The following is a 10977-nucleotide window of genomic DNA, read 5'->3' on the forward strand; positions in this document are numbered from 1 at the left end:
AGGTGGAATCATCACCGCCATCGTCATGGGTTTAAGTGGGCACGGAGCCCGTCAAGGGAATGGGTAGGTAGAGGAATGGGGTTGGAGAGTATACACAACTTGCATTTCTAGTCATTTCAACAATTTATGGGCATGCGCATTATTAACAGTATCCTGATTGATGAGCTAAACAAAATCGCAATTTAATCGTGAATCTATTGTCATAAATGAGTCCGAAATATCAATAGTCATGCTCAAAACCGCATTCCTATTGTTATAAAAAATCATTGTACCCCCATTCATGATGACAATTCCAATATGGTCATTATGATGCTCAGAATTAGTTATATTCTCAGAATCATGAACATTTATTAAAACAGCAGTGTGCTCAAAATGCTCATTTAACAATTTCAACATGTACACAATCAATTCCAAGATTCTAATCAAAGTAAGTCCTATGTATCGTGGTGTTTTCATGCGTATCCATTATTGCGTGCCCCCCCCAAAAAATATACAAAAGTCTATTTTTATAATGTTTGCACGGTGTACAGTCTGGAAATTACCCACATGGCAAATTTAAAGCTTGGTGCGTGTCGGGAAGTACGCTAAACATTTTGAACAGACGCACACATTCACAACTTTGCCTTTGATATATATGGAGATTGGTAATAAATTGTTAATTTAACTACTTTCAAGCTGACTGATTGGAAATAGGAATAGCACTGGCTCACCACGGGGCTTGTCGCATGGTATCTGGGCACTTTATTTGAAACGTAAACCCCACAGTGTGTGAGTTAAATTCCTCGCAAGTTGCGTCCACAGAGACAGACAGACAGACAATGACGTTTCTAGGTAAGAGTAAGAAATTAATCTACGTGTCGAGGCGAGACGAGAGAGCCAAGAGGTCACCTCGTTAGATGGGGCGGCGCGTCAACCTTAGTCACGTGACTGAAGGAGTGTGGGCGTGCCGTGCGTGTGTGTCGTGTACTGTGTGTGTGTGTGTACCGTGTGTGTTTGTACTGTGCGTGTGTGTGTACTGTGCGTGTGTACTGTGTGTGTGTACCGTGCATGTACCGTGCGTGTGTGTGTACTGTGCGTGTGTACTGTGCGTGTGTACTGTGCGTGTGTGTGTGTGTACTGTGCGTGTGCGTGTGTACCGTGTGTGTGTACTGTGCGTGTGTATACTGTGCGTGTGTACTGTGCATGTGTGTGTACCGTGCGTGTGTGTGTGTACTGTGCGTGTGCGTGTGTACTGTGCATGTGTGTGTACCATGCGTGTGTGTGTGTACCATGCGTGTGTGTGTGTACTGTGTGTGTGTGTGTGTACACTGTGTGTGTGTGTACCGTGTGTAACGTGTGTGGCGGTAGTCTAGCGGTTAGTGCGCTGCTCTACAAACATGACGACCCGAGTTTGATTCTCGCTCACAGCCAACACCCAGTGACGATTCTTTAGGATATGTTTTTCAAACGAACGGTTGTTTGGGTTGCGTTGTGTTCTTTAAAGTTACTTGCAATTCAAATACAGGTGTGTTGCTGGTGGTTGTGATGCCAGACGATAACATTGTGAGGAGCAATGCCTGAATCCTTACCCTTGGGGTTCCTCATGAGGGTGCAGAGTCCTCCACTCGGGGCAGGAGACTGCCAAACAACAAGGAGTGGCTCTTATTCTGAATAAAAGAATGAAGGCGGCGTGGGAAGGTGGCGGCGAGGTGTGGGAAGCTGTAAGCCCCAGGCTACTTTGGGCTCGCCTCCCCATCAACAGGAGGCAGAGAATGGTGGTGGTGGTGGCTGCTTACGCCCCCACCGAAGATGAACATCAGTGGAGGGATGCAGGCAAGCCCGTGGATTCAGATTCCTTCTATAACCTCCTGTGACAGGTGTTAGCTAAAAGTGGCCCCTCGGGATAGAGTCATCCTGTTGGGTGACTTCAATGCCCGAGTTGGTCATGATGCTGGCACCTGGTCTGGAGCGATTGGAAGGCATGGGCCAGATCAACTCAATAACAATGGTAGGAGGCTGTTAGACTTCTGTGCAGCCTGTGGGCTTGTCATTGCCAACACGCTGTTCTGGCATCTGTGCATCCAGACAACATCATGGATTCACGCCGGGTCCAAGCAAGAACATCCGCTGGACTATATAGCAGTGGACCAGCGAATGCAGGCCCATGTCCTTGACACCAGAACCTACAGTGCTGCTGACCTCACTGACCATTAGCTTTTCATATGTAAGATCTGTGGGCTGGGTAAATCTGTGAGCAGGAGCGAGAGACAATTAAGCTCCCAAGCATTCACTACGTTATACACAACATATTTGCACTCATAAGTCACTTGCCTAATTGCCTCAGCAACTTGGTGTTTCGTATCGAATCTCATCTCAAACAATCGAAGGGCGCCCCTAAGTGGCAGCTGCCCCTGTGTGGCACAAGGTGGCCCTCCACCGGCCTGCACGTGGCATGAGTCTGTCGGTAGGGGGCGATCATTGACACGTCATCTACGTTGTGGAGTTTCCGGATAATGTTTTGGAATTACCACAATTTTGACCGTGACACCAACATGCAATGATCTGTGCGTTGTGAGTGACACAATACTCTGTTTTACATCCGCCGTGAAGCAGAACAGCGCATAATGTGGTGAATGTTACTGGGGTTGCCAGGTGTGCCTGTCGGATTTGAACTTTGAATCTCTGCAACAAATAAAGAATGCGCTACCATATTCCTGGTTCTTTCGGCAAAGTCACGTAGATAGAAAACAAAAAATAAACAAAATAAAAGATAAAAAAATGAAAAAATACAAATAACAAATAAAAATAATACATTAAAAAAAATAATTGATTATAAGATGCCATGGGTCGACTGACTCAGATGACTGGCCGATGCATCGCCTTTGCCCCCCACTACACACACACAGTGTGTGTACATGTACACACACTGTGTACATGTACACACACTGTGTGTGCACGTGTACGCACACAGAGTGTGTACACACACACACTGTGTGTTTGTATACAGTGTGTGTGTACACACAGTGTGTGTGTACACACACACACTGTGTGTGTGTACACACACACTGTGTGTGTATGCAGTGTGTGTGTACACACAGTGTACACACACACTGCATACGCAATAATGTCCACGTTGTTGCTGAGTTCACACACCCAAGGGAGGGGGCAATGGAAAATGAAGCTAAATCAACTTAGACTCCATCCCCGCTCTGTGACGTCACCACTCAGCATGACCTCATCGGCATAAAGTGCCAGCGGGAGGTGTATCTCGCTAGTGACGTCATGTCACCAAGGTATTCACACTCCCCCAACCCCGTCCACAGTGCTCTTGATCGTGACGTCACCTCCGCTTGGGTCACTGCCGATATCAATCCAGTGGCAATCCTTATTTGGGCAAAGGTACGCCCAGTGACTGGCGGTTCATTAACATAATGTATCCGTTGAAGCCGTCGAGTGTTTATTGCGACAGGTTCAGCAGCCACACCCCATTCCTCGACGTATGGCCCGGGCTCATTAACATAATTTATTCAGTTACAGAGCCGCTCTTTGTGGGAGGGGCGTGTCTCTTATCCCGGCAGTGACGTCATGTTACCTGCTTACCCGTGTGACGTCGCGAGGTAACAGGAGGCTGCCGATCCGCGCTTGCACTGAAATCCGAGGTGAGAAATTCTCATCGTTGTGGTGGTTGTTGTTGTTTACCAAGGTAGAGCCTCTCTCTCGTAGGGATGTCAGTTGAGTAGCAGCGAGCATGGGAATCGATGTCCAGGTTGGAACTTTACAACGCGGGGCCTAGCCACGCGGGGCCTTGCCTCCTGCCCTCACCTGATTGCGTTCGCTTTAATTATCTCGCTTAAGTTTAATTTGTCTTCACCCGGCTCGCCACTTTGTAACTTTGTTTTATTGTAAATATTCACGCAGTTTTTATTTTCGTTTTTTTGTTAGCAGGCCAAGCCCGCTTGAGCTGCTATACCGCTCTTGTTATCAGAAGCGACCTGCCCACAACAACACAAGGTGAGGCTTTGTCAACGTGTGTGAATGTTTTGACTTAAAACTTTGGTGACTGCAGGAATTATTATTCTTGGTTTTTTCGGTAAAGTCATGTAGATAGAAAATTAATAAAAATAACAATGAAAATAAATAAAAAATAAATTGTAACTAAAGCAAAACAACTCACGTCGTTTTGATCGCAACACAAGTGGCCTTTATTTAATGTAATTGTATTATCTGTTATTGTTATTTTTTATCTACGTAACTTTACCGAAAGAAACAAGAATACGTGTGTCAATGTCTATCGGTCAAAGACGCTATACGGAGAGACGCGCAAACTCCAAATATACAGCAGGCGTCACGGTTGGGATCGAACCCATGACTTCCTGTATACCAGGTGAGGTAGTTAACATCTCACCACGGAGAGAGACACGCAAACTCCAGTTAGCCACGGCTATGTTCGTTGATCCTCAATTAATTACTTGGTGGAGTGAGAAAGCATTCATGCCGAGCAGATGAAGGTGGCCAGGCATGATTCTAGACACGTCACCGCCTGTTTACTCAGTGACAGTGTACAGTTTGTGTTTGCAGTAACGTCTATTAACTCTGTTGAACACGGAGGTTATATCATGACAATTGTTTACTTTTGTTTTCCTCTGGAACTCTTTATATGAATGTAAACAGGAAGTTAACACAGCACACACATGCAGCTGAAGTCGGAACTGTTCATCCCAGCATTTAAGGACATCTGAGCCTGGATTCACACCTCTAAGTTGCGATTGAACGTTAATTTATGAATTTCTGCACTACAGAAATAGTATTGTTTTCAACACCCTCTGCTATGTCAGCTGAATTTAGCTCTCATAAATATTCATTTTGTAGCCAGACAGCTGAAATTGTGTGCTCGGAGTTTTGGGTGAACATTCATTTTGAAGATACGAGGGCTTCCAGGCATGTTTATAACCATTTGCCCTCTCATTGTGTGCCATAACAGCCCTGTGATGAATTTGGGAAACGTTTTTACTACATCCTGAATATATGAATAAGTATAGACGTGTAAGTCACATGTGACTATATGCATTCCTCTGTGCCTCGATACTGACGTGTAAATGGTGTGGATATTATTTTTTTCTGTCTGCAGCTGACGCTTCCTCTGACGCTTCCTCCGCAGAATTGGTCTGATGGAGCAAATGCACTCAGCGCAGCTCGGTAGGACAAGTCAACAATGCGACCAGCATGCATACAGCACGGATCGGACTGGAAATTTGACACGGCACCAGAGAACTCGCACAGGAGAGAAACCCTTCAAGTGCACTGTGTGTGACAAGGCATTTTCAGATTCATCGACTCTTAAAAAACACCAGAGAACACACACGGGAGAGAAACCCTTCAAGTGCAGTATGTGTGTGAAGACATTTTCAGATTCATTTGCTCTTAAAACACACCAGAGAACACACACGGGAGAGAAACCCTTCATGTGCAGTGTGTGTGGAAAGGCATTTCCAGATTTATCTATTCTTAAAACACACCAGAGAACACACATGGGAGAGAAACCCTTCAAGTGCAGTGTGTGTGGGAAGGCATTTTCACGGTCATCTGCTCTTAAAACACACCAGAGAACACACACGGGAGAGAAATCCTTCTTGTGCAGTGTGTGTGGGAAGACATTTTCTGATTCATCTGCTCTTAAAAAACACCAGAGAACACACACGGGAGAGAAACCCTTCAGGTGCAGTGTGTGTGGGAAGACATTTTCAGATTCATCTACTCTTAAAAAACACCACAGAACACACATGGGAGAGAAACCCTTCAAGTGCAGTGTATGTGGGAAGGCATTTTCAGATTCATTTGCTCTTAAAACACACCAGAGAACACACACGGGAGAGAAACCCTTCAAGTGCAGTGTGTGTGGGAAGGCATTTTCACAGTCATCTGGTCTTAAATCACACCAGAGAACACACACGGGAGAGAAACCCTTCATGTGCAGTGTGTGTGGGAAGGCATTTTCACAGTCATCTGCTCTTAAAACACACCAGAGTACACACGGGAGAGAAACCCTTCAAGTGCAGTGTGTGCGGGAAGGTATTTGCACATTCATCAAATCTTCAAGTACACCAGAGAACACAGAAGCATCAGAAGATCCACAAGGAGTGGAGTCTGAAATCAGCTTGTGAAAGTCAAAGTGCCGCAATGTGCCCACCCCTCATGAAACACGAACCGGAAGAAAATCCCAGCTTGGACACTTTTAAAGGTATCGAGGTGAAATGTGAAGAGGTGATGGTGAAATCTGAAGAAGTGATGGTGAAGAGCAAAGAAGTGAAGGTAAAATGTGAAGATGAAGATTCAACTCCAAAATGGGACCTTCACATCGATGGAGGCAACGTAAAGCAGGAGGAGAATTCTGACTGTGAGGCAGAGCGAGGCAACTCCCAGCAGTTTGTGGAAGTGGAGGTGTGGGTGGACTTCCTCCGAGACAATACAAAGTCAAGTGGAGACCCGGTAGATGTGTAAGCTTGACATGATGTCGCTCCAATACATGCACCTTTGTCACAGGCCTTTAATGACAAGAACGTGAAGTTGGACACTCAGCTCCTAGGTTCAACCTGCAGAGTAAGAGCGGCCAGTCTTTGTGGACCTGTCTGTTGGGTAGATCTTTAACCAGGAGCGAGAGACAATAAGCCCCCAAGCATTCACTATGTTATTATTGCATTTACACGGTGCTTGCTTTATCGCCTCGGCAACTCGGAGTTTTGTGTCGTACCTCGTCTGAAACACTCGAAGAGCATCCCCAAGTAGCAGCTGCCCCTGTGTGGCACAAGGTGGTGGCCCTGCACCGTCCTGCATGTGGACAAGAGCCTGTCAGTAGGGGGCGATGATTGATGCGTCATCTCAGTTGTGTAGTTTGTAGGTAATCTTGATTCGAAGCTTTCGTGACCGCAGGATTCCACACTCTTGAGTTCTTTCGGTAAAGTCACCTCGTGGGTAGAAACATAACAGGTCACGGCGTTGAGATCACAACACAAGCAATCGTCATCAGGTGGGACAACCACAGCAAGAGAAACTGCTGAAGTAGTAGGCGCCTACTCCAGCAGATTCCTCTTATTGCAGCTGTGCTTGTCCCACCTGATGACGATTGCTTGTGTTGCCATCGAAACTCCGTGATCTATTATTTGTAGCGTAATGTTTAGAATTTGCTCAATGATTTAGAATGAATAGTTCATAATAAAGGTTTTTGGGTTAGATCGCATTATTTATAAATGTGTCGTAACCCTCCACCACCCGACACGGCCAATCAGCAAAAAAAGTCACGTTGACAAAAGACAAATAATTCACTACTTTAGCCCACCGGTGTGTTGAAGAGTGAATCCACAACATTTACAGTTTGAGTAGTACTGTGACGTTTCGCTGGTAAATACATCCAGCATCATCGGGCAATTCGCCAGAATGGTAAAGCCCTCGCTTGCTCCCGGTTTTATATAGAGCAGCAGGGTGACGTCATCACTTAACTCATATCAGGTGCAGTGATTAGAGGCGGAGGGGGGTATTGTAATTATATAATCGATTAGTAATCAGTCATTGGTAATGATTAGTAATAAGTGGTAGATTAGTAATTAGTTGTAATGTGTGTTAGTGATTATATGCTATGTTAGTAATCCGTTAATTAGTTTGTGTTTCCCCTATAAGGAATTGTAATGTGCATTCATGTTCTTAGCTTCCTCGGCAAAGTGACGCTGAAGGGAAACAACAAAACAACAAACATAGATATTCTATTATTTTATTGCTTCCCCCCCAACGTGACTCCACCGAAAGAGCCAAGAACATGAATCACTGCAGTCACGAAAGCTTTAAATCAAAATGTAATGTGTATTATTTAATAATACGCTTCCAGGCCGCACTAAGCCTGTAGCTGTCAGAGTGATTAAAGTTATTCTTATTCCTCTCAATTTCAATGGATTCTCTAATTAGTCTTTGCCAGTAATAATTAGTTTTACACAACACTGCAACATTGTCAAAATCAATTAAGTGTCCTTGTTTACAAGCATGTTCTGCCACTGCCGACAGTTGTGTTTGAGATAATTTATATCTCTCTGATGTTTTTTTAGTCTTACACTGATGTTACGTCCCGTCTGTCCAATATAGCATCTGCCACATAAACAATTAATCCGATATACACCTTCTGTTGATAATTTAGGTAATGCGTCTTTAGTGCAAGATACTAGTTTTTGAATTTTGTGTACTGTACCAAATCTTACTGTAATGTTTTGCTTTTGCAAAACACGGGCTAATCTGTCAGTTACTCCTGAGATATATGGAATTTTTATTGTTTTAACAATCTGATCGCTTTCAGCAGTATTGCTTTGCGACCGTGATTTGGCATTCAGTGCTCTGTTAATTTGAGCATTATTGTAGCCATTCTGTCGTAGTGCGTCTTTAACGTGTTTGATCTCTCTCACTAGACTCTCACCATCTGACACTGTTTTAGCCCGATGTATGAGCATCTTGATAAGAGAGGATTTCTGAGCTGGATGATGATGCGAATCTGCATTCAGATAGGCATCAGTGTGCGTTTGCTTTCTGTAAACGCTGTGTGTTATTTTACCGTTTAGGCCATGTCCAAGCAAAATATCTAGGAATGGGAGTGTGTTATTCACCTCCATTTCCATGGTGAACTGGATGGCCGGGGTTTGTGCATTGAGATGATTTAGAAAATCATTAAGCGTATCTTTACCATGTGGCCAGACAACCAAAGTGTCATCCACATATCTAAACCAAAAAGATGGTTTTAACGTGAATTATTTGTCTTTTGTCAACGTGACACTTTTTTTTGCTGATTGGCCGTGTCGGGTGGTGAAGGGTTACGACACATTTATAAATAACGCGATCTAACCCAAAAACCTTTATTATGAGTTTATATAGGTAGCTCTGCTTAAACGCGTCTCTCTCTCTCCATCCATCTCTGTCTCCACTCTCTCCCTCTCCCTCTCTTCCTATCCCCTGTAGGTTCGGGCCCGAGCGAGTTCCTGCCGGGGATTTGGCTCTTCAGGAGTTGATTCCCCCTGTGGCTTTGTCGGCACGAGGCGACCGCGCGAAGCGTCAAGGGCTCCACCGGGCCCCAAGCTGCCGCCCCAGCACCACCGTAGCAGCCAAACCACCGGTGCTCGGCATGGCCTGTATGAAGGTCTTGCTGGACCGCATGTTGCGCACGGGGTACAGCGTCGTCCAGGAGAACGGACAGAGGAAGTTCGGACCGCCGCCCGACTGGCAGGGGCCCCCTCCCGCCCGTGGCTGCGAGGTGTTTCTGGGGAGGATCCCGCGCGACCTCTACGAGGACGAGCTGGTGCCCGTGCTGGAGACGGTGGGGAAGCTCTACCAGCTCCGCCTCGTGACGGGGCACGGCGGAGAGACCCGCGGCTACGCGTTCGCTACCTACGCGACGCTCGCCCAAGCCACGGATGCCGTCAAGAAACTCGACAAATTAGCGATCCGTCCCGGACGCCGCATTGCAGTCTGCATCAGCGTGGACAATCGCCGCCTCTTCATTGGGGGGCTGCCAAAGAACAAGAAGCGAGCGGAGGTGATGATGGCGATGAGCGGTGCCACGGAGGGCGTGGTGGACGTCAAGATGAGCGTCTGTCGCCGAATCAACTTCCAGCTATGGGGCCGGACCATCAAGGTGGACTGGGCCATCCCGGAGTGGGACACGGTGGCTGCGGCTGCGACAACGGAACACGAGGAGGAGAAGGAGGCGGCGGTGCCAGACCTGCCGGAGCCGGAGTGCACGGGCACCGGCAAAGCCGCACACAGCCTGTTTGAGGGCTGGGGGGCACGGACGCGGCTGTGGTGGGTACCTCTCCACCTGCGGCCCATGCCCATTGCTCTCGAGGCGCTGCCGGAGGCGGCCATGCTGTCGTGGGAGGTGCGGCTGTGGATGCTGTGCCGGACCGCCGGTATCAGCTACCCAATCTTCGAGCTGCACGCTTACTCGGAGCCCGGGATACCCGTAGGCCTCCTCTATAAGGTCTCGGTTCCCGGGATGGGAGAAGGCGCCGGCATCTTCCCTGCATTTCTGAGCTCCAGCGAGGAGGGAGCACGGGAGGTGGCGTGTCAGCTCGCCTACAACATCCTCAGCGATGCGAATCCTCTGAGAATGTGCCCAGCCTCTGCCGCGACACCGCCTCCCAGCCGCCTTTTCCAGGACCTCTCGGCGTAACCCGGCTCCTTCCCCATGACCCGGCAGGTGGTCGCCATGTACTGTACCTGCCCAAAAGCGACATGTACCCGTAGCGCATGTGTCCATTGCAGCGGCGTTCGTCAGACCACTGACGATGTTCTACCCACGAGCCCTCACTTAGCGTTCACTCTGAACCTCACGTCCATTGCGGCGTTCAAACAGCAAATTGTCCGGCCACTCACTCTCCACGTTCACGTTACCGCACGCTCTCCACTCAGCCATCCGCCCCCTTTCCTTTTTCCCTCGTGGGGGGGGGGGGACCACCCCTGACTTCACGTCGCGCCTCTCTCATTTGACTCATCGCTCCGCACGTGTCCTCGTTCGCTCCTTCTCACCAGACCACGCGCCGCTACCTCGCTCGCTACGCACGTCTCACGAAATGACTTTCCACGTTAACGTCTCGTCACTGTGCCGGCTCTTCTTGGCCGCGATTCCGGCTGGCGGCGTGACGGCGACGGAGAGAGATGTCGGCGAACGGCGACACGCCAGGACCCGGGACCCCACGCACGAGCCCCGAGCTCCGGGTCTGCTCCCCCATATATACCCCTAGGCGTGACCTTCCAGCAGGTTACACAAGAGGGCGTGGCCAGAGGCATGGCTAGGCCCCGCCTCCAGCCATGCCCTCTCGTGGAACCTTGGAGCAGGTGACCGGAGTAACTCGGCTAGCCCCACCTGTTGCCTTTGCCCCAGATGCGCCTCCTTCCCTGATTGGTTCTTACCTCTGTGGCTGTACCCGTGAAGCCCTTGCCAGGCCAGCGGGTGTCACCCTGTCATGTCAG

General features: G+C 48.1%; 1 protein-coding gene across 1 annotated transcript; it reads left to right on the forward strand.

Moving 5' to 3' along the window:
* Positions 1–6145: 6145 nt before the first annotated feature.
* LOC142921719 (uncharacterized) lies at positions 6146–10977 on the forward strand. The gene is made up of 2 exons (XM_076063034.1): positions 6146–6576; positions 8968–10977. The coding sequence occupies exon 2, from the start codon at positions 9131–9133 to the stop codon at positions 10175–10177; it is 1047 nt and encodes a 348-aa protein (XP_075919149.1). The 5' UTR covers positions 6146–6576; positions 8968–9130; the 3' UTR covers positions 10178–10977.

Source organism: Petromyzon marinus, unplaced genomic scaffold, assembly GCF_048934315.1.
Source record: "Petromyzon marinus isolate PM22_M1 ecotype Great Lakes invasive population unplaced genomic scaffold, UKy_Petmar_22M1.pri1.0 PM_G_Scaffold_87, whole genome shotgun sequence".
NCBI lineage: Eukaryota > Metazoa > Chordata > Hyperoartia > Petromyzontiformes > Petromyzontidae > Petromyzon > Petromyzon marinus.

Bases quoted from the DNA above. Each gene is read 5' to 3' on its own strand.
- LOC142921719 (XM_076063034.1), top strand. From the start codon at position 9,131: ATGGCCTGTATGAAGGTCTTGCTGGACCGCATGTTGCGCACGGGGTAC.